The sequence below is a fragment of the Labrus bergylta genome, chromosome 5, assembly GCF_963930695.1.
Source record: "Labrus bergylta chromosome 5, fLabBer1.1, whole genome shotgun sequence".
NCBI lineage: Eukaryota > Metazoa > Chordata > Actinopteri > Labriformes > Labridae > Labrus > Labrus bergylta.
In genome coordinates, this window is record NC_089199.1 from 5,115,908 (window position 1) to 5,139,555 (window position 23,648).

General features: G+C 39.3%; 3 protein-coding genes and 2 non-coding genes across 6 annotated transcripts; 1 reads left to right on the forward strand and 4 right to left on the reverse strand.

Annotated features, from left to right (window-relative positions):
* Nucleotides 1–885: 885 nt before the first annotated feature.
* On the reverse strand, nucleotides 886–7,481 carry nop56 (NOP56 ribonucleoprotein homolog). Its single transcript, XM_020629387.3, has 12 exons — nucleotides 7,384–7,481; nucleotides 6,607–6,696; nucleotides 6,243–6,357; nucleotides 5,108–5,272; nucleotides 4,689–4,887; nucleotides 4,154–4,341; nucleotides 3,720–3,871; nucleotides 3,432–3,532; nucleotides 2,730–2,878; nucleotides 2,409–2,530; nucleotides 2,116–2,229; nucleotides 886–1,852 (listed from the first exon to the last, which is right to left on the reverse strand). The coding sequence occupies exons 1-12, from the start codon at nucleotides 7,384–7,386 to the stop codon at nucleotides 1,547–1,549; spliced, it is 1,704 nt and encodes a 567-aa protein (XP_020485043.2). The 5' UTR covers nucleotides 7,387–7,481; the 3' UTR covers nucleotides 886–1,546.
* On the reverse strand, nucleotides 2,303–2,367 carry LOC114920129 (small nucleolar RNA SNORD57). The gene has a single exon (XR_003808429.1). It is a non-coding gene; the product is annotated as a small nucleolar RNA SNORD57 (small nucleolar RNA).
* LOC114920130 (small nucleolar RNA SNORA26) lies at nucleotides 3,964–4,083 on the reverse strand. The gene has a single exon (XR_003808430.1). It is a non-coding gene; the product is annotated as a small nucleolar RNA SNORA26 (small nucleolar RNA).
* Nucleotides 7,482–10,085: 2,604 nt separating the features above from the next.
* Nucleotides 10,086–12,851, forward strand: mlnl (motilin-like). Of its 2 annotated transcripts, none has more exons than XM_065954621.1 (5): nucleotides 10,086–10,820; nucleotides 11,428–11,558; nucleotides 12,253–12,354; nucleotides 12,470–12,575; nucleotides 12,721–12,851. In XM_065954621.1, exons 2-5 carry the CDS (start codon nucleotides 11,439–11,441, stop codon nucleotides 12,726–12,728), a joined length of 336 nt encoding a protein of 111 aa, XP_065810693.1. In that variant the 5' UTR covers nucleotides 10,086–10,820; nucleotides 11,428–11,438; the 3' UTR covers nucleotides 12,729–12,851. The 2 variants fall into 2 exon arrangements, with proteins under 2 accessions (XP_065810693.1, XP_065810692.1); XM_065954620.1 differs by having other exon boundaries at nucleotides 10,091–10,820; nucleotides 11,433–11,558.
* On the reverse strand, nucleotides 11,772–22,422 carry zgc:64106 (uncharacterized protein LOC393348 homolog). The gene is made up of 6 exons (XM_065954619.1): nucleotides 22,141–22,422; nucleotides 16,665–16,904; nucleotides 15,871–15,960; nucleotides 15,531–15,719; nucleotides 14,447–14,556; nucleotides 11,772–13,408 (listed from the first exon to the last, which is right to left on the reverse strand). Exons 1-6 carry the CDS (start codon nucleotides 22,295–22,297, stop codon nucleotides 13,229–13,231), a joined length of 966 nt encoding a protein of 321 aa, XP_065810691.1. The 5' UTR covers nucleotides 22,298–22,422; the 3' UTR covers nucleotides 11,772–13,228.
* Between the last annotated feature and the right edge of the window lie 1,226 nt (nucleotides 22,423–23,648).

A 23,648-nucleotide genomic window follows, 5' to 3' on the forward strand; every position in this document is an offset into this window, starting at 1 on the left:
TTTCTGAACTCAGACCCACAAGTTTCATTAACGTGCAGTTTTATTATCAGTCTTACACTTCTGGGTAGCTTAGACAGCAGCTAATACACCTGACATTCCTAGTGACCAAAAGATGTTATTGAACATGTTCAGAACACCTGTTTTATAGAAGCACTGATTCAGGCACCTATAATGGGAAAACATGCAATATAATACAAGTTACCACCAACCCAAGTTAAAGTTACATTTGCTTGTTTTCCTGTCATAAACAACTGGGTGACCAAGGCAACATAACTATATCAACATTCAGGACAGCAGTAGTTTTGAAGTACCTGTCCAGGCACCTCAAATGTGCCAATTTTGGGGAAACATCCAGAACAGCCACCACCGCCATCTTTCATGCGTGACACACTCAGCCCTCCACAGCAAGGATATGTGAACAGGAACAAGTGGAATACAGGAGGAAACCTTACTGTATCTTAGCTATGTTTCATTATGAGTATGGTCTTTCGTATAACCTCAAGATAGACTTGTTATAAATTGGCACAATAAAATGATTAATCAGGTGTTAACACATTATGCAAACAATCCTTGAATCTTGTTCATGACACATCTCTCATCACACACTTTAGGCAGAATAATTCTGAGATCATTATTTCTTTTAAACCTTTATAATTAGCTTCATGATATGCAAGTTTTAAGTGACCTTGGTCCATGACATTGTGGGACAGGGTTACAAGAGGACCAACGAACATAAACTGATGCATAAGTTAATACATGTTAAGACTTAGTCCTTTAAAGAAAACTGCAGTGGAAAGTAGACAAGCCAATAACTCAGATCTAAGAAAGAAAAAAAAAAAGATAGTTCCCCATGAGAACCACTACAATAAATGATAACAGAAAATGTTTTTATTTAACAAAGGTTTTAATTGATAAAAATATTTACAAGTACATGTCATGGAGTACAAGGCACATTACCAGGGATGTGATTGGACAAAAAAAAATGCAGTGAAGTAGTGGTTGTTACAATCAGTGTCTTCATAACAACCTACTTGGTCTCAACTGCAAGCAAGACACGCTGTACAGCGCACAGATTACTTAAAATTATAAACTTTGGGACACGGAGTTCTGGACCGTATTTACATCAAAGCGCATATTTAACAGTGGCTGCTAACGCACTTCAAAGAACATGCACAGCCTGCAAATAAACAAACACCGCTTACGTGGCTCACCATGTTCACTTTACAGACGGATTGCAGCACTGAAGTAACATTAGCATGGATACCAGGAAATGAATATACATTTTATTCTTGAGTCCAGAAGTTCTCCCCTTTGAAAATGTGTTTTCATGCACATCCATGACTCAAGTCAATCTTTGAACAGATTCTTGTGGAACAATCACATCCCTGGTTGTAAGCATTTCTTTGCAGTCTCACCTGCTCTGAGGTTTTCCAAATGAAGAAAACAAAAGGACAACATACAGCTGCTTATGTGACAGAGCTTATGATATTGAGTTGAAGGAACAAAATAAAATTTTACTGAAATAAAGTGTCAGTCTTTGGCCGCTCTACTCTGCAGCCTCTTTTCTCTTTTTTTTCTTTTTCTTTTCAGTCACAGGGGTTTCTGGGGCCTCTTCTTCTGGCTCTGCTTCCACAGCTTCAGACTTTCGCTTCTTCTTTTTGGCTGCTGGTTCCGTTTCCTCTGCCACTACCTCTTCCTCCTCGGCCTTTATTTTCTTTTTCTTCTTCTTGGCTGGGGTGTCAGCTCCGTTCTCTGCAGCAGGGGTCTCTTCTGTTTGGACCTCCATCTCCTCTGCTGTGTCTTTCTTCTTTTTCTTCTTCACCACAGGGGTTTCTGCCTCTCCATTCTCCGCCTGCAAGGATGTAAAAGAAGTTTGTTAACGAGTGATAATTTGTATACGATACATCACTAAGGTAGCTATAAATGGATTAACTATACACCACTACAAAGTGTTTTCAGTGTCTGACTCACTTCAGTGATCGAGCCCATTGATTTGGACCAGCCAATGGTTCGGAGTCGAGCTGATGTAGCATGTCGTACACTGAGACAGGACCACGTGTGGGTCAAATCTCAAATCAAAACATGCGTTACCAGATACCAGAATAACACACGTACCTCTGCTTCCCCATTGGCGTCACCATTGGCTTCTTGCAACTTCTTCTCACGCTTCTTGCGTTTCTTTTCCTTCTTCTCCAATTTCCTCTTGATCTCAGTTGCAACATCAGTAGCCTAAGATGAAACAAAGTACTGTGATTACAATCAGGGTGGAATCAAGGCCTCTTCTGTTAAAGTTTATAATGCTGAGTCAGGCTCATTAAATCAGTTTAACCCTCAGTGATGTCAGGAAATTAGTGCTCATCATTCGCAGCAATTACATGAAGGGAGCTTGTTGTATAATCTCCGCTCACCTCTTTCACAGCATCTTTCATGACATCCACGTTCTTCCGTGGCACCTCCCCTGTTTCATAGAAAGACAGGCGCTCCTCAACCTGTCCACGCAGCTTGTCGCCAAACACACTTGTTGGCACCTCTGTGGGAATAATTGAAAATCTTTTAAAAAAATAAACAAAAACCAGCACAAGGATTACAGTCGTCTTTAACAGACATGTGGGCTTTGCTCAGAAATTAGTTTTTCAACACCAACCCGAGGGATGAATACTGTTGACGAAAAATTTGAGCATCATCGCAATAAGGCCACAAGGATTCTAAGCAAAGGTGTTGTCACTCACCTGAAAAACAGTCGATGCGAGAGGCAATGGTGCACTTGTTTGCCAAATATCTGGAGATGCGGCCTTTGTTCTTGGCAGCAGCGCGTCCAATGAAGGTTGAGTGGAAAATTAATCCATACTTGGGAGTGTTGCCACGAGTCTTCAGGGCTCTGCAATAACAAAATAGGACAATACTCAAGTATAATCAACAAAATGACCAGCAGAAAAGATGTCTTCATCTGGCCATAGGTACATATCAACTATACTATTTTATCACGTTTAAACATGGTGCCTTCTCGGAGCCACAGTCCTCATTTACACATTTTATTTAAATGACTGTTGAACAAAATGAGTGGAAGGCATGCAAAAATCCAAGGTCCAGACCCTAGTAGTGTTTTATCAATCTGAAGCCTAAAAGCTAATCACTTCAGGTCTTATGTCAAATCATAGCAGCCCTTAAAGAAATGCATTCAAAGACTTTGCCAAGTTTTCATTCTACAATAAAGCATCTGTCTATATTCAGTAGACATCTCCACCATGTGGACTAAAGTGAGTTAACTTTTCTACCTCAGTGCTGCGAGTGGCTGCTCAGACTGTGGGGGGGTGCATGAGGGCGAGCGGGATCACTCTAGAGAAATCTCCAGTCACCCTGCTCTGCTCCTGCCCAGCCCTGCCATCACTGCAGCCACTTCTTTCCCCAGCAGGGAGGGGGCGCCCCAGTACCTGAACAGGGCCTTCTCTGCTCCCAGGATCTGAACGGTGGATGCCGGGTACTTGGCCAAGTTGGTTAGACTGCCAGCATGAGAGATCAGACGAGCTCCCACCTAAAGAGAAGAAATGTGTCAGCTTTATGGATATACAGGTTATAGTACAGATCCTGTTTAAGAACGGGTTTGAGGACCATCAGCACCGACGGAGTTTATCATCACAGTAATCAGGGGATTGACAGATTTGGTAGAACATCATTGGTCCCATGTAATACAAACAGTAAACAACATTTCCTCTACGTACCACTTCCCCAATTAAGGCTGCTAGATTAGGAGCCACCTGGCTCATCTTGGATCTCAGGTACTCCTGCAGCTCCAGCCGGTATGCAGCTAGAGACACTACACGATCAGAGAACCTCTCTATGTTAATCAAGTCGATGGGAGAGATGTCCATACCTGAAGGGGAACAATGAGGACAATTTAACCTAAGGATATTATTCACACTTACAGTAGTGCAGCAAAAATGCATCATAATATTTGGTGCAAAGTGTTGTTTCTCCCGACAGGATCCGAAGCGAGGATTTGTGCCTTCACCACAGGTTTATGAGAGAGGTACTCTGCCCCCCTGTGTTAGTCACCAAGGACAATTATTAGTCCAGGGTGGGCAAAAAAGGGGCATTGTGTGAACTTAAAAAAAAGTCCAGAAATGACATGTTTTGAATAAGATTCTCTGCTGACCCATGGATGAGCGGGATGCATCGAGGATAGCCTGAGCCTTGGCGCTGTCCATGACCACCTCCTCCAGACTCTCGAGACTTTCCTCTGACAACTCTTTCCTGTTGCCGATGAGCTGAGCCAGCTTGCAGTACATGGAGTTGTCCGACACAACCTTGACCAGCTCTGGGAAATGATAGCCGTACCATTCACTGCAGACAGAGGACAGAGAGTGTTAGGAGGATACTGTCATGAAACTATTTACAAGCATTCATCTCAATATAGACCAAGTGACCATGCATGTTAATGGAAAGGCATTTCTCAACCAATAGTTTAGCCAGTACAACACCAAACGTTCACTTTCAATTAGTCACCACTCTAAAACACAACTTGCAGATGCTGAACAAAAACTTTTTTGCTGAAGCCTGCGCAGATACTTGGGGCTAAAACACCATGCAACAGCCCCAAGAGCACAAAAATATGTTCAGTCATATCTTTAATGTATTTCTATTGCAATAGACAAACATATTCTTTGAAAAGCATGACAGAGGGAATTTACCGAACACGCATTGAGAATGTGTTGATGTCTTTGTCCAGCTGATCGAGCAGAGCGATAGACTGGATGATCATGTTGTCGACCCGGTTGACATTAAACTTTACTTTAGCTCTTGAGTAGCTGTGACCCAGACCCAGCTGAGCTTTTGAGGCAGCCTGACCAGTCAGACCCTTCACCAGTGAGTGGAAATGCAGACGCACACCTTGACAGGACAGATGACAGAAAAAGAGGGTTTGTTTGATATACATCTAGCAGCAGTAAAACAGCATCAAGTTGGTGGCTGTTCAGATTTTCAGTATGAACCTTCATGAGTTTCAGGATCAAGTGGTCGCATCACAACAGGCCACAATTTCCCACAAGTTTAAGTATAATGCTAAAATAGCTAGGAAGTCAGCTTCCCCTTGATTCATTTCAACACTTACCTCGGCCTATCTCTGCCACCACCCCACCGGTCTGGATGGAAATTGTAAATTCTTCTTGTAAAGCTGCTCCTATTTTGGCATCTGAAACTCCCAACACAGCCTTCTTCTTTCCAGATAGAGGCAAGTTTGTCTCCAGGAACAACTTCAGGTCAGCGTGAACCACACCTGGAAGAGAGAGAGGCGATAAATCATCTGTATGCCCAATTTGAAGACCACCTTAATTCTCCAGCAGACCCATTTGAAATATGCAACATTGACCAAGAAATTCAGTTCATTCATAAAATTTGATCTGCAGGTCTAAGCCAGGGGTGTCCAAAGTGCAGCCCGAGGGCCATTTGCTGCCCTTGAGGGGATTTTTTTGTGGCCTGTGACTTCAAATGAAGAATCAGAAGATTTTGGCCCGAGGCCTTGATTAAGATTGGCACATTATCTGATTTTTCTTTTTCATGTTAACAAAGGCTGAACAATATTCATGAAATAGAAAATGTTCAGTAACATTTATTATATTGTTGTTTTAAATCTACAGCTTTTACTGTTTTCCCACATTTTTTGTTATGGAGAAAAAAAACATATGCACAGTTTTTACAAACAAGCGGACTGTTGTTTAACCATTTAATGACCTGAGCTAAATGCAGAAAGCTTTTCCAAAAAAAAAAAAAAACACATTACAGACTTGATTCTGAGAAAAAAAACAAATAAAGTAGAACGAAGACATCAAAATATTTGATTTCCTTTTATTAAACTCGCTATTTCTAGTGAGCCTTTTGATTCTGATCTACAATGCCTTACTATTTTTTCAACTATATTCTAAAAAACAAAACCTGTGGCCCGCGAGAAAAAAAGGACACGACTAAGACGACAGGACACCACAATCAATAGATTAAATAGAAGTATATTTACTCAATAAAACCTAACCAACCATCTAATACTTCTGAAATACATAAATAATGTTGGTTGGACAATAAAGAAGCCTTCTCACTGTCATCATGTTCACATATTCAAAAGGATTTTCTCAGGTGTTCAGGGTTGATATTTGTTGTCAGCACAGTAACTCAGTGGATTGACAGATTGTAAAACATCATTACAACTGAGAAATGGACTTAAAAACATAGAAAAATGTAAGTAGACAGCTTGCCTTCAGAGATGGCGTTCATGTTTTCCAGAGCAGCCTGAGCCGACTTAAAGGGAAAGAAGGCGGCCAGGCTCACCATGCTGTTGAACTTTCCAAGGCTCAGTACGCTCTCCTCCACCTGTGAAACAGTCAAAGTTATTACTGGTCCGGGCAGAGTAGATGCATGAGGAGACGAGCTCCCACTTAAGAGAAGAAACCTGTCAGCTTTAAGGATATACAGGTTACAGTACAGATTTAAGAATGGGTTTGAGGACCATCAGCACCGACGGAGTTTGTCATCACAGTAATCAGGGGATTGACAGATTTGGTAGAACATCATCGGTCCCATCCCATTTAATACATTGAACGGGGGTAAACAACTATCTACCTGAGGGAGCAGCATGCCGATCTCCTCCACTTCCTTGACGGTGAACAGCGCGTAGCCCGCCGCGTGCTCGAACAACACGTGTAACAGAACCTGCAGGAGGGAAACACTGGATTAAAGACTGGACCTTCAAGCCCATTTCACAAAAGGAACACTCAGTTTTTATATTTAACTTGATTATCCAGTATCTACTTTTGGTGTTACCAGTCTCCACGTGTTAACAGTGGATGCAGAAATACAACTCTGATCACGTTTTTAAATAGTTTGTGAAACATGTAAACTGCAATGAAACAATACACAGACGATTCATAATCCACCTCGGTGTCCATTCACCCCATCTCAGAGTCCATTTCTCTACACGTAACCACGTTGTCGTGAACCCACGTGCTAAACTAGGCCCATACCACGAGTGTGGCTAACTAAAGCTAGCTGCTCTAACTATGACCCGGGAAAACTAACTTTTTGATTATAAAATGTGCTGCAAATATAAGCATAAGTTGCATAATTGTACCGGAATGATTGCGATTGACGAAGCTGGACATGTGTACGATCTGTTAGAACCGCATACGGTGTTAAAAATAAATAGTAATGCGTATATTACAGCTAATGTTAGCCGTGAGGGTGGCTCACCGATTTACTAAGTTGAAAGGCCTTGAACTGAACAACACCAAAACGTTCAAATAAGAAGTTTTGCTATAAAAGCAATGATGGTCTTTAAGTCCTTTCGACCACATCATACTACAACAGATTTGATAATCACTGTAAAGTCATGTTTCTTACCATGGTTATTAAATCTCGACAGCAGCACGCAGCGCGTGTCTGCTCAGCTCCTTCACCTCGGAGAAATAGACTGGGTTGTACGTTTTTCACCAATGTGCCACATGACCCAAATACCGCGAGATTACCAAAACATCGCGAGACTTAACAGAGACATGTCCGCGTGTGAGCCATGTGTGAGGTGTGAGCTCTTGAAAGAGAGGACTGGCCCATCAGCAATGCAGTAAAATGTAAAGGTAAAACAAAATACAAAAAAAGAAAGGATTATGTACATATATATTTAAAGAAAATTACACAAGGGAACTTAAACACCAATACTTTACTGCAGAGGTTATTAATACAAATCCTTGACAACAACACAGAGTTCAGACCATAGACTGTAAATATTACGAGAATAAAGTCGTAAATTTACGAGTTTAATCTCTCTACCAAAGCTGAATTACTTATTTTGAAAGCCTTGTTCTTAGTCTTTCTCATCCAGTCTCAAGAACCTTTCAGCCAGTTCTAGTTGTTGTAGTTTACCGCTCTCCTGGCCCATATTCTGAATTTCTATCTGAATTTGCAGAACTCACAGGTGAATTGGTGTCTATGCTTAGCCTCTCAACTGCTGTAAATGTATATGTTGCTTTCATAAGTGGTTTTAAGACATTCAGATAGTAATAAAGGACAGCTGATCGTATACAAAATAGATAGATAGATAGATAGATAGAGTTACATTATAGAGAGCTGTTTATGTACAAATCCAGTAATTAGACATGTTAAAGTGCAAAAACAGTGTGGAGAGATTTTATAAGCAAATGCATGACCAGATCAGACGTAGTAATGTGCAGAAACACTAATCAAGTGAAATTGAATGTGCAAGGATGAAATGTGAATTTGAACTGGATAGATACGATCATGATGACAGTTTCAATGGTCGCGAGAGGTGAGCTGTTGCACAGGGTTAATGCTTTCGATAGCAATGAGTTCCTGTAACTGCTGACAGCGGAGCTCAACCAGTCTGTTTGAGAAGGTGATCCACTGTCTGTCCAGCAGGTGGTGCAGAGTGTGGTCAGGATTATCCATAGTGAATAACAGTTTGTTCAGTGTCCTTCACTCTGTCCCCACTACAAATGGGTCCTTCTTGATGAGCTCGTCCAGTCTGTTGATATCTCCGGCTCCAATGCTGCTTCCCCAGCAGACCACAGCACAGTACAATGCCCTGACCACAATGGACAGGAAGAAGATCTCCAACATCTTGCTGCACACATCAGATCTCAGCTTCCTCAGAAAACCGAGTCTGCTCAGCCCCTTCTTGTACACAGCTTCAGTTTTGGCCTTCCAGTTAATTGTCAATGTTGACACCCAGGTACTTGCACTCCTCCACCATGGTCACATCCTCAGCCAGAAGCTGTCGTCTTCCTTCTTAAGAGTCTGAATCTTCAATTGTAAATGAAAAGGGAGAGTTGGTCCCGATACAATATTGTCATTGCTCAGAAGACACAATATGTATCTGACATAATTGTAAATTATGAAACTAACCAGCTATGATATTTATAAAACACATAACCTGTCTGGATGTTTCTTCAGAAACCTCTTTATATATATATTTTTTTTTTATTGAAAAAGGGTAGAAATTAGAGCACACATGATGTGATGCTATACGATTGTGTGACACATCTCAACCTATTCTTATAACCCATTATACAATCACTAATTTTGTGTGTTTTCTAGTTTTTTAAACAATTTTTGTCTCTTTCTCATCTTAATAAAATGACTGATCATATGAAATCTTCAGCCTGACAGATGTGGTCCCCCTTGCCTTTTAAGGACATTTTAGAGACCTGAGACATTTTAGAGACTAATGTAAAAAATTAAAATTAAAAATTAAAAAAAAGGTCCTGGGTACTGTATCAAACACAAGTTTTTCTTTCAGAGTTGATAAGTCTGTGTACTAGAGAGCACGTATCTCTCTTGTGGAGTCCCTCAGGGAATCATAGCTGGTCCTATGCCGTTTTTTTCTCTTCATGGTCTTCCCATCTGTTCTCAGCAATGTGGAAGTTCATGGATGTGGTCCCTTTATGTATTTATTTGATTATTTATTTATAATAATTTTAAACATTCTGGAAAACCCAGATGTTTAGTAGATTACACAAATATTTTCCTGAGAGAAAGAAAAACAATATCCAATCTCAAAATGGAAACTTGTGGATTTTCCTGTCATTTTATGCAAAAAAAAATTACTTAAATGTTTTAATTTTTACTTTTATTATTTTCTGTAGACTGTTCAATCAACCTTTCAATTAATCGCTAGATAGTGTTTACCCATGACAAAATAGGAACAAGCTATGTTAGGCTGTGGCTTTAAAGAAGAAACCTGTTGAAAGAAAAACTTTGTCAGGTGATGAAAAAATGTAATAGCTTGTGTGCCATTGTGGTGCTGTTACACAAAGTGCTACAGAAGAGACACAAAACGACACAATTGCACTTGAATTGCATCAAGCCAAATACAGTAGTGGCAATATTTTTAATGGTCCACTTCTGAAGACTTTAATAACAGCAGTATAAACCCTGCCAGCAAAAACATCACCGTCATGCCGGAAACAGTTGAGTGTTTTATTTTGGTAATTGCATCATTTACATTATTAAAGGCATGAGGTTTCCAAGGAACAGATACATGTGGCTCGGATAGTACACAAGTATGAATTACAGGCAGGTCATAAATGTCCCATTGTGTTGGATTTAAGTTGAGGGCAGAGAATTTATGACTGACCTCTTTGGACAGATAGTCTCTTGCTTGCTTTCCCTCACACACAGACACAGACACACACACACACACACACACACACACACACACACACACTCATGCAGGTACATACACAATTGAAATCCTGTATATTAAACCCAGAACATTTTTCCTTTTTAAAACTTTGTGAACCCGAATCCCAAATCTTTAACTTTTCTTATAGCATTAGTCTATTTTAAGATACATTTGGAAATCAGCTTTATCTTCTGGCTAAACTTAAAAACCTGCAAAAGTCACAAGTAAAGATCAAGGAGACAGAAAAGTTGTTCTATAAATAATTCACAAACACATCAATCTAATCCGGTCTGTGCAGCAAACTCCCCAATCATATAAAGATACATTCAGGCTGTTTATCAATGTGTCATTTTGTCAATAATTTCAAAGGCCTACATCATACATGCAGCATTGCAAGCTTCCTGCTTCATTAAAAGGCCAGATTCCTGAGTAATATGTGTGTTTCTAGGGGCACAAAGGAGAGTGCATGAAGGAGCCTGTTGAGGAGCGGATGTGAGGGAGGACAGTAAAAAGCACAGGGACCAAGGAGAGGGCTTGATATAAAGGCTGGACCGGGACAGGGTGCAGTCAGACTGGTGGAGTTCAGCTCATCTCAAAGCTCTATTTCTCTCAACTGAACCGACCAGAGCGGACACATTACGTGAGTAACAGATGGCTTCTACTTCTTCTCTGTGTTTCTTTCTTTCCCTCGCTGTCTTAAACTCTTGTGTTTTTGCTCTTTGACATCCAGTTTTCCTTCTCTGACATTTGTGTTTAGAGCTGCCTCGCTGTTGTAATTATATGGCTGGTCCACTCCGGCCTCTTATCTCGCCTGTCAGTAGAGTAGTTTGTTACTTCCATGCCTCCCCCCTCCTCTCTTTCCCTATCTACTATCTATTTGACAACGTCTCCCTTGCATAATGCAGAATGACATAGAATCCCCCTTATTCTTCTTTCAAAGTAATTATTTCAAGCACACACACACACACACACACACACACACACACACACACACACACACACACACACGCACGCACGCACACACGAACACACACACGCATGCACACGCACGCGCGCGTCAACTACTCTATGTTGACCTATTTTGACTGTTGCCTCTCTTGTCCACTCCTCAAAGGTTCTGTAAGTGTCCTGGCTGCAGTGACCTGTTCATGTGGAAACACTGACTCTACTGTACATTTGTATGAGCCTGATCACTTTGCATACTTATGTACAGTATGTGTTTATGTTTGTCTGTGTATGTTTGTAAGGACAGAGCAGAATGAGCATGCGTGGGGCAGTAACTGGTTGCGTTGTGCTGGCTTGCCTGGTGACACTGTTGGCGGTGAGGACAGAGGGACACATCACCTTCTTCAGTCCAAAGGAGATGATGCTGATGAAGGTAACACGCTTATCTTTGGTTTAGCCAATGTGCAATCATTCATTTAACTCTCATTTGTTTTTTTAACTTGACATTGTCAAGCATCAAGTTGACTGTGTTTTCTGAATTAATCATAAATGATTTGTCGACCAACATAAAAACTAATCTTTAAAATCTTTGATATCTTTGTCATTTTATAATAAAAATAATACACTTTTTTTTTTTAAATCCAAGTTTCATATTTGAAAGGTTTATTCCTTTTTTTTGTGATTTGTTGTAAGAGATTGAAAATCTGTACAATTTTTTCAAGGTGTTGCTTAGGAAGAAAAATGGTGATGAATCAATAACAAATAAAATGTTGATCCAAAGTAAGGAAAACACATCATGAAAGAGCCCTTATTAAAATTCATGGTGTGAAGTGTCCATTAAATGCAGCATAAAATAAGAATCAGAACTCTGAACCAAGACTGTCAGGGGTTTCACAATTTGTTGTGTTAGTTTAACAAACCTTTCTTTGATGATAATTTGACACATTAAGCTCATATCGATATTCCAGGTAGCTACAAAGCAAATTAAGAAGCTCATAAACTGCTCCTCCTCGGCGATAAATGATTTTGTTGGGGCTCTTTATGATTTTGTACAATGAAAGGATGACTGCTGGTTGTCAGAGTGGTTTTTTGGATTTGTAAAATATATACATGTGCCTGTGTTGCAGGAGCGAGAAGGTAGAAAGGACATGGAGCCTCGATCGGAGGACGGTCAGCTTGAAGAGGTTACAGTCCAACAGCTTCCTCCAGTGGAGCATGGAGGAAATCCTGTGAGCACAGATCCATCCACACTCTACACACCTTTCAACCACAATATCATTGCTGTTTTTACTAATGAATTGTACCATTACTTACAAACCATGACCTCTTATTCCGTGCGTCTAGGATAAAACAGTCGAGATTGCAGTCTTTCTTTCACCCAAACAGCTGGATCACGTGGCTCCTGTGCTCGAAGAGATCATCCAAGAAGTAGCAGAGGAACATCAGAAAGGTTACAGCATGACATTGAATCAGCTTTTATTATCAAAAAAAGTGAACCAGTCACATAGTAAGAAGTGATACAAGTGATAGTGCTTTGATTAAAAACCCTCTTTGATAAAAAACACTGTTCTCTCTCTCTATCTCTTTCTCTGCAGCCAAATAGCGAGGTCAAAGACAGGAGGGGACGAATGCTGTACAGATTCTTCAAAAAGCACTGAATACCTAAATGTTTTGTTGTGTTTTACTGAATTATTATTCAATAAAGGGAAATTGTTGTGTCACTTTATGGAGCTTCTGTTGTCTTTTTTGAAGAGGAACGTAAGCTCCAGTTGGCCACATGGTGTCACCGTCACTCTCAGAAAAACAGTTCACTGGTACTACACATACATCGCTGAACCTTCTTTTAATAGGAAAAGTGACATTATGTGTCTTAAGCCTGTTGTTCAAACCACTGCAGAGAAGAGCAACACAGCTTTGTCACGTCACAAATACACAAAACAATTTCCCTGAAATTATGTAACGTCTGTACAAATGGATTCAGAAACCTCCCCTGCTACTTAAAAGAGATTATGTCAGAGTTGTAGTTGAAGAAGTGCAGTAAGAGGTTGGAATTTGACCCCCATTTCTTTGTTATCAAGCCTCCCTTTTGGCCTGATAGTTGTTTCAGAGCTTTGATGTCACTCTCTCGCTGATCTCAAAGTCCTTGACCGCCAGAGCAGAGTCCCGCGCTAACGGGGAGGGGAGCACAATGGAGCAGTCGCTGTCAAAATACTTCCCAGTTATCCCATCCGTTTCTTCTGCCACGGCACAGTAGATCGAGCTGACCGCACCCTCCTCTGGAGACTGAGAGGGAGACAAGGATGATGAACGGATTATGTGAAAGCACAGTTAGTACAAAAAATGCAAACAGGATGTTCCTGTGATCGCTGTCTGGATGTGTTTCTAGTTAAACCAGATGTTGCACATACTCTGCAGTAATGATACACATCACAGATTCACATCAGAAGTCGAGCTCAAGAGTTTGAACAGACAACTGGTGATCGATCCCAGATTTAAATGTGTTTATGAACTTGGTATGGATGTGTAGACTTTCTCTGTTTATGTGTTGCCTTGGTTACATGTGATGCACAACAACATGCTGTAAGCAGTGAATTTCATCCATCCAAAGTATTTGTATGAATACAAATAAACCACTAGGAGGGGGTTTACTTAGATTACACTGCAGTGAGTATGACATCATTGTTGTATTCTACTCAGTACACCATGACAACATTTTAAACAATCCTAATTAACCAAACTTGACATTTGTCCTGCAGATTTTGAGATTATTTTCCAAATGTATCTCCAAATAACATCATTTTTATAGTGTGACTAAATAGTTGACTAACTCAGACCTTGTCCCATTTTAACATATTCAAGTAGAGTGTAACTCTATTATACTTGAATCCTATGTGCTTGAGTTAGAGCCAGACAACAATACAAAAATCACAGCTATTCCGATAAACAGGAAGTCACACACAAAGCCTTTCTTTAGAAAATACATTCTAAATTTAGTTTATGGGGTGGGGCTGAGCTATAACACATGTGGTAATACTCTAACTTTGTTTCCCTAAGCTTACAAACAAGAGATCTGGTTTGCACATTTACTGTAACTTGTATTCTGGTTGACACAGTTTATTAGACTGAGGAAGAAGATAGGCATTTGTTCAAGTGTGCCAACAAGTGCCAAAGATCTTCTTCAGTTGATAATTTAATAATCACCTGAAGAAGACCGCTGGTCAAAACATTGTGATCAGTAGGAGTTAATCACATCAAACAACATGACATTGGGGAAATGATGTGGACTGTAAATCTGCTATTTAAAAGCAAATGCATACTTACCTTGAAAAAGAAAAATCCAATGAGGTTGAAAATGAACTGGATAAGAAATGGATAGTGTCTCATCACTTCTGTCAAGACGACACCAGGGTGGACAGAGTTTGCAGTCACGTCTACATGCAGGTACACACAGAAACACATATTTAAGATAAAGTATTAGCAGGGTTAGTCTTATTCTTTGAATGCAGACATTTCCTCCTTTTTCCTTAAAAAAAATGAGTTTCTAAAGGAGTTTTAACATGTTTTAGTTGTGCTGCTTTGCTTAAAGCTTGAATTCCTTCTTCATCTGTTGCCTCTTCAGAGATTTTTTAAAAGACAGAAAATCATTTTTTCTTTCATTTTTGTTCCTGAAGAATGTTTTTAATGAAAAACACACAGAGGATGCATACTATTCTGACTTGTGATTAAAACCACTGAGTGTTTGACTAAAGCTAAGCACAAGTTAAAAAATAGTATTTAAAGGTCACATATTATGCAAAGTACACTTTACCATGTCTGTCTACAAACCCCCAAATTAAGAGAAAACTCCATCCTTTCCATCTTTTGCCTGCTCCACAGAAAATGTCTGCTCAAACAGCCTGTTAGGAGATTTTTCCCTTCATGGGCGTGGTTGATCAAGGCTCAGATGCATTTAAAGCTACAGACACAAAAACAGCCTGTTCTGAGCAGTGTTGAAATAGAGGGGTGTATAGGCATGATCAAATACAGGATCAGAGTGGATTTTGCAAGAAACTTTACAGACATGTTTTGGAGAGCTCCAAGACTAATTTAAACTTGTTGAAAAAGAAGTACAATACGTGACATTTAAATGACTGATGAGCACTGAACAATGCTAAAAACAAGCAAAAACAATAAGGTGTTTTTTGTCCTTTTCATTGACAATTATTTTTACCTTGAGAGGACTCAGGCGAAGCCATTTAAAAATGTTCATTTCAATCTAAGTGGACATTTGAAACCTAAAATCAGTATCAACCATTTTCATTTGCATTGTGATACATTTTCTGCAACACTTTTTCTTTACACATTATCTATGCTAATACATGGACTGTCATGGCTACAAAGATCAAGAATCTTGCTTTTAGCCAACCTGTCCCTTTAAGCCTGCGCGCTAACTCGTTGGTACAGATGACATTGTGCAGCTTTGTGTTGTTGTAGACTTTATCCACCCTATAAGTGAGATTCTCCCCATGGAAATGAGAGAAGTCCACTTCTCCTTTAACGTGATTGACTGAACTGAGGGTGACTATTCGCGACGGAGCGGAACTTTTCAGCAGGTCTGCAATGAAACAGAAACACAAAGAGTGAGAGATGAGATGAAGAGCGAAATGTTGAAGCCTAAATAATTAGTACACCGTTACAAGGACATGTGGTCCTGAAACTTTAATTTCATGTGCACAACACAGCTTCTGTCGACTGCAGAGGCGTACCCAGCAGCAGGTTGGTGAGAAGGAATGGTCCAAGGTGGTTGGTTGCAAAAGTCATGTCTAGTCCATCTTTGGATATCTGCTTGGGTAAACCTGTAGAATGTTGCAAACAAGATACGCAACTGAATTGAACAGACTGGATTGGATGTGCAAATATGCACATAAATTGGCAAACCAAGAATGTATTTGTTCTACACTTTAAATAAAACCACACTGACATAACAGGTTCTCTAATTAAACCTAACCTTGCCTCACCTCACACATAAATGCACCCACAGACTTGTTTTGTCAGTGAAGTAAATTGGCTCATGTGGCTTTGGAGGGAGTTTTTATCAGTTCCCAGAAGCTAACCCTTAGTTCCTGCCATCAGGCCTTATTTTCTTGTTGATGCGTCACACTTCTTTGGAGCTGTGTCCAATCTCTTGTGTGTAAACAGCATTAAGTGTCAGGGTGCCAAACTCTAGCATGTCTTTTTCTTTTCATCAGGATGATTGCCAGATTGGAAAATGCAGACTTCATGTTCTTTTTCGGTGAATAATGGTCTTTCTTGCTGCCAATGCTGAAGTCTCGGATATACAAGCTTATGAGATGCCATCTAAAGACCCCCCCCCCCACCCCCCCGCGCCATTACATTTTGGCATAGGTAGTAAGGGAAAGTGAGAATCCAACATAAAGAAATAAAGAAACATGAAATGTATTGAATCATTATTGTATCTTGTTAAATTTGAAGTGATCAGTCAAGTGTTGTTCATATTTTTGGCCAATGACTCAGTTCCATCTGTAGGTCAATGTATCACCTGATACTCCGGCATTGTTGACGAGGATGTGAAGAGCTTTTTCCTCCTCGAGAATCCTATTGGCGAACGTTCTGACGGAGTCCATGGAGGACAGGTCCACCAGATGCAGGTAGACTTCAGAGTTTCCTGACTTCTCCCTGATTTCTCGGAGAGCTGCTGTCCCCCGGGCCTCACTTCGGCAGGCCAGGATAACACGGGCACCACGACGTGCAAAGTCCAAGGCAATGAACTTCCCGATCCCTAACAGAGGTGAAGAAAGACATTTGCTTCATACCAAATAAACAATGAAGCAGATTGCAAAAACATATTCATTTTGTTACAGGGAAATAGGAATGAATTATAAAACCGATGCTGGATTTTTGAAAACTTTCCACTGAGTATGTAACAATTAATCAGAATACATGTAACACTCTGTTTTCAACCTCCATGTCGAGGAATGTGAAAAGGCGGAAGCCTAGAGTTCTTGCAAAACAGCTTATTTTAAAAATGTGTGAAACATGTGTTTCTTCAAGAAGCTTGAGATCTATCTGTCAGTTTGTCTCATTTTTAAACCTGCGACTAACCAGTGGGATGGGGCTCGCAACACAAATGTTTAGAGAGATTTTCATGTTCTCAATGAGATTTCTTTTTTTTCTCTTGTGTCATGTCTCTTTGTGTAGATGACTTTCATCAAGTTTGAAGGAATATTATAGTTATACGTGTGTTTAATTTCTACATCAGATCCTCTTAAAATGATTTCCCTTCATTTTCATTCTAGTTGGCTGAACGTCTATCATGTTTTCATGGAGTGAAATTTAAAGTAAAAGACATAAGCTGTGTGTAAATCTAAAAAAGAGAATACAATGACAATCTGAAAACATTAATTAAGTTAATTAGTAGCATCCACAGTACCCAGGGCTAAAGGGAAAACTACAGGTGGAAAGTAAGTGTGTGATGTGGGGTTGTTGATCTCTAGTAACATTATGGGGTTGTTTTTCCATGTCTGGGTCTTCGTTTGTTTGTCTTGTCTTGTCTTATTGTCTTCACCTGTGTCTTGTTAGTCTCACCTGTGTTTGATTACCCCATGTCTATTTAGTCTCTGTGTTTCTTCCCCTCTGTGTTAGATCATTGATTGTTGTATATGAGTCTATGTTGGATGTCGGTCGTCTTCTACTTTAGTGTTTTGACTTCTAGTTTTTGGTTTAAAGTAATGTTTCTTTTTAGCCTTTTTGTTAACATAAATCTTATTTTGAGTTTCTGCATATGGGTCCACCTCCTCTTTGTTTTTTTCATCAATCCGCTCATGACATCAACAGTTTTACATGATTTCACTGCAAGAAATGAAGAAATGCACGAACAAATAAAAGGAATGAGGAGAGCTGAAAGCGAGCAGGCTAAAAGCAGAATTAAACAAAACTGGAATTGACTTTCTTTTAAAAGTGTTTTTCCATATGTTGTACAAGGAGATAAAGAAATTAAACACATTTATTTGTAAGTTGTTGGGTAATTAATAGATTATGTTGAGAAACACTTTAATGAAAACACAACAGTTTGTTTATAACAGACTTGTAAGGGAGCCTTCAACAATTAGCCATTAGAAGACTAATGCTCCGGTCTTGCGAAACTATTGAGGAAACAAAAACCCCTTCTGCTATTCCAGTTAATTTGAGTTCCACAATGTTAATGACCTAGTTCTGCCTGTGATGTTGGTGCCGATCGTCTGCTGATAATGAAAGCAGCTGTGCATCCGTCAGTTCTAAAAGCAGTGCATATCTGTTCTGTCAATGGAGGCTAAAATATATTCTTGCACTCATGGCTGTGCATAAAACTGATTAATCTTGTAGGCATATCACTTTTAAAAAATTTTTTTTATCAGGACTGCTTACATTGTTTTGTGTTGGTCTGGCTTGATAAACCTGCTCAACCAACAGTTGGAGCAGCAGGTAGCTGTTCTCATCTCAAAAATAGAAACATCAGATAAACCCACAGAGCACTACCTGCACAGCATGGAACAACACAGAGATTGCAACTGCCCAAAAGTGGAGCACATTGGGGCTAAAATATTCCCTGCATGCGTTGGTGCAGACCAGAAGAGAGCCATAATTGTTAACATCAGGCTAATGTTTACTACAGGTTGCCCAAAACCTCCACTGTGAATGAATGCTAATGTTGCTTTATAGCTGCTAGCATGTTGCCAAAACACACAATAAGGGAAAGGTAACATGCTCTGCTGCCAAATCATAAAAAATGATTCACATTCACTGCAGTCTTCCTCTGTACTTTATTCACAGGGAACCTCATGAGCCAGGTTTGAGAAAATAGGTTTGAGAAAAATCCTTCTGGGATAACTTTAAGACACCCCTGGGTCCGCACTTGCGTCCCAATCCCCCCCCTTCCTGACATAATGATTTCCAGATAGACACAAGGGTCCAAATGATTTACTTGCAGAAACAGCAAATAGTTGACTCTGTGCACTTCTCAAAACAGCTGCCACCCTCACGATATTGAAATAAGTCAAAACACATCTCAACATAAATCATAACTGTTTCACAATCACTAATGTGTTTCATACACAGCACAGTCTGTCTGTGGTCCCAATAACTTCAAATCTGGTGAATCTTTTTGCTGGGCTAGGAAAGCAAAAATTGTGTTTTTCATCATCAGACACCATCATCAGTGTTTGTATTTGTTGTCACTCTTTCCTGAGCAGTGGTGTTGTTACTGGCACATGACGTGCAAGTCAGACTTGGGGAAACTATGGGTGGGGTAACTTATTAAAAAAAGTGAGCATGAGATGTACTATTTGGAAATAAATATTAACATGTGCGCCTAGCCATTTTGCCTTTACTTAATCTGTGTGTATCAGAGCCGTATTTTTAGTGTTTTTGGTGCAGTTTCTGCTATTTACCTTTCCATTTTTACTGTGATGCATTTCTTGCAGAGGTGGAAAGAGTGCTAAAATATTCTATTCTACTCTTGACTTTGAGATTACCTTGTAAGTCACAAAATGTGTCAGACACTGTGAACTTAAACTTGAGCTTGTGCACTAAGAAAAGTAAAATATGTATATAGAAAGAAAAAACAAGAGAAAAAAAAGATTCTCGTGCTGTTTCTTAAAAACCAAGGGAAAACTGGAAGCAGCTTCTGAATTGGTTTGACAATTATGAAAACCAAGATTATTCACTTAGGTTCTGTTAAATTTTGAAAACATCACAGTACAATATACTGCATACACCTGTATAAACTTTGCATACACCTGTTAGTAATCGCCTTGATTAAATTAAAATGTATCATGTGATTGTGAAATAACATTTGTTTCATTTTAAACTGGTTAGTAAGTGATTACATGTTGACACTGACGAGTGTCTATGCAGTTAGAAGAAAGTGTTGGATCTCTGCATCAGACAGAGACTATGGCTTGTGAATCGAGGATCTGTTTATTTCTCTCGGAGCAGTTCTTTTATAACATCCCAATCATCCTTTTTACATTTTTTTTATTTATCCTTTATTTTAGCAGGGAGGACCCACTGAGACCGCAGTTCCATGTCCTAGAAGTTTCTTGGAAGGACAACTGGTCTCTAAACATGAAAGAGTGTGCGGGTATGTGTGTTTGTGTATCAGAACATGACCTTATGACTTGGCTAAATTCAGAGGTTAGATACTTATTTGTTTGTGCCTGTTGCTGTCCAGATTGTGTGTCCCTGTTATGATTCAACCTTTCAAACTACAACACTATAGCATGTGTGAGCAGTCCCCTGCCTTTATATTTGTAAGAGAAGTGTAGTTTTTGCTGAACTTTGGATTTCTAATGAACTGTAATTACAATAGGCATACCTTTTTTTATACTGTGATAAAAACCAAAGTTAAATCCCCTTTGACCAAAATTTGTCAGATTGACTTAAAACCCCATTTTTAAATCTCCTTTGAAATGAAGGTCAGTGAAGGTGATTCCCAATTCTACTCCCCATGTCGTTAGTGATGCACGCGCATACATGCACAAGCCCAACACAACAGAGAACCTTGTGCGCATGCACAAGAGAGAGCATGTAAAAGAGAAATTCTATCCCATCAATGTAAATTCAGATATCAACATGAACTCATGCCCTCTGGCCCAATGTGCAGCCACTTGCCACGGATAATAAAACTATATGAGCATATGGGAGGAAGGTCATAGAGGACCTTTTTTCACAAAAAAAACATAATACACCAAACTCAAAGTTGTGGGTTATCATCCACCCATGTCAAACTGGGATAGCCTGATAATAGTGAAATAATATCATTATCTGTAAGAAGTTAATGTATAGGCCTACACACAAATGAAAGTTGCTATGGAATTCTCTCGATAATGCACAGTACCTTCAGCAGGCAGAGGAGTGTGTTCAGTGGCAGACTGCTGTCACAATCCTGTTCCACAGACAGACTTAAAAACTCTTTTGTCCCCCTGGCCATACGTCTGTGCAACACCTCACGGTTATGGCAGGGGGAAAGCACACACTTGGACTAATCTTTCTTTTTTTTCCATTTCCCATCTGCACAGCTGTCCCAAGAGTCAGCCTCTAGTTGGACACTTTAATGATTACCTCAATTATTTAAATAGCACCTTTAATTTAATGTTTGCACTGCCTGTTATTTAATTTAATGTCTGTTTTTGATAACTCTGCACGATCTGCTTTTTAAACATTGCTGTACATATATAAACAACACAATTTCAGAAGGTCAACACTTTTTTTTTTTTATATTCAGGTCTAATTACAGATTTTTCCCTCAACTGTTTAAAGGTTCTTGTTTAAATTGCACATATATTTGTATCCCTGCACAGGTTATATACATTTCTTGTTATAAGTCTATTTTTAATTGCACAGTTTAAGTTTTGATTCGGGGCGTCGGTTTTGTGGTTTAATTTGTAACCAATTTGTGTCAAAAACCTTTGTAACCTGCTACTGGATGCTTTGAATTTCCCTCGGGATCAATAAAGTATCTATCTATCGATCTATCTAAAATGCTGCTCAAGTATCATTCAATTTAAAAGAATGTATAAAGAAAAAGGTTCTGGGAAATGATGAATGTATTGAGTTAATCTAACTGATTGTATTTGATTGTTTCTATATTGTTGATTTATTTTTTGTTTTGTGAAAGAAAGAGAAAACAACAGGTTAGCCATCTTATTCTGTTAAACAGTATCTTGTGTTATTAGGAAAGGGACAGGTATTATAAGTTTTCTTCTTCCTGCTCCTGTTTGCTCATGAACAGTGTTTCAGCATTATGAGAAAATATCTTTTGGTTGTGATTATGGTGTTGAAACCAAACACTGAAATGAGCAAATAAATCAAATATGAAATGAAATGAAATAAGTGGCATATGCATAAAAGTGTCATAAGGAGTTTTTCAGAAGTTTTCTATGAAGGGTGCACAAGGGTTATGAATTCTCTAGCATGTTAGAAGCAAACCGGCCTCATATCCATACACATGCTGACGAAACGGGTTAAAGAAAATGTACCTGTATTGGCTCCTGTAACTATCGCAGTCTTTCCTGTGAGCTTCACCGTGCACTCGCTTGGATTCCATCTCCCTCTCCTCTGCAGTCGAACAACAAAATACAGCAGCGCCGTGGAAAAAGCCCACACCGGGTGACAAAATATGTCCGTCCAACTCATTTCTCCGACTGGGTTTAACGCGTGCCGGCAGAAGATATGAAAGAAATCCAAGAGCAGTAGGCCGGCATGCACCCACTTCTGATATCACTTTCAGTAGGTGTGTCTGAACATTCCCACAGTAGTAGCTTAAACTAGAAGTTATAGTTAAAGGCAGTGGCTTAATAACATTTGGGGAGGGGGGCTGTGATGTCAGGGGATTGACACAGAAATAAAATACTCCCCTGCATGAAAACATCTGGTTCTAATAGTCAACACTAAATTAGGTTAAACTGACGTCACTGAGCAGACTCTACACTTTCTCACTGAGATAAACCAGCCTCTCTGTCTGTAGGGTCTTCTTTATGTTGCTATGTCATAGAAAAACAATATAATCAGTCGATTTGTGTGTTTTTACTGGATTTGAGGTACAAACAGAACAGATTTAGTGAGTGAAACATTAAACTCTTCAGATAAAACAGGATTAATATTTTGTGTTAAAGAAAACTAAAACATGTACGGGACAAAAAACTACAAGATAATATAGAACTTTATTGATCCTCAGAAAGGAAATTCAGGTGTTATACAGCAGCACAAAGACAAGTAGAAGTAGATCATACAAAATAAATGTTTAAACAGAATAAATGAGATAAATACAAATAAAATAGGCGGTATATACACTTAGAATATACATGGTGAAGTGAACTATACAGGACAATTAAGACTTTAAATTAAACAAATAGATAAGAGGTACTTCTCGGTCAACAGGGAGGTGTCAAAATCATGACAAACCAGAAGTGCCTCAAAGGTTCTTTAAACATTTTTTATATGGGCTATCAAAACGAATTTAAAGCCACTGTGAGGAACTTTAAATTTGTGTCGATCTTGGCAACCCGGACGGATAAATGGTAGCCTGTATGTTTTTATCTTTGCTGAATCATCTCTTGTATGAGCGTGTGTAGCATTTGCTAATGAAAATAAAGTCTTCCTGCTGTTTTTTAACCGTCAAACATCAGTCACTGTGGAAAAATGTAAGCAGTTGTGCAACTTTAATTGCCTCCTCTGGACACCATGGCAGCTAAACAAACTCATCACAGAAGTGACAAACACACTGGATAAGTGCTGGTTAATCATTCTATTCACATATTTTATAGTGTTGAAATGTTTCTGATCATTAGACAGAGGTGTAAAGTAACGAATTACATTTACTCGCGTTACTGTAATTGAGTAGTTATTTGCTGTACTTACTACTTTTTAAGTCGTTTTTCAAATCTGTACTTTTACTTTTACTGAAGTAGGTTTTCTGTTAAGTATTGTAATTAGCTACATTTGAAATCGTATTGTACTTAAGTAAAATTTTATCAAAGTAACAGTA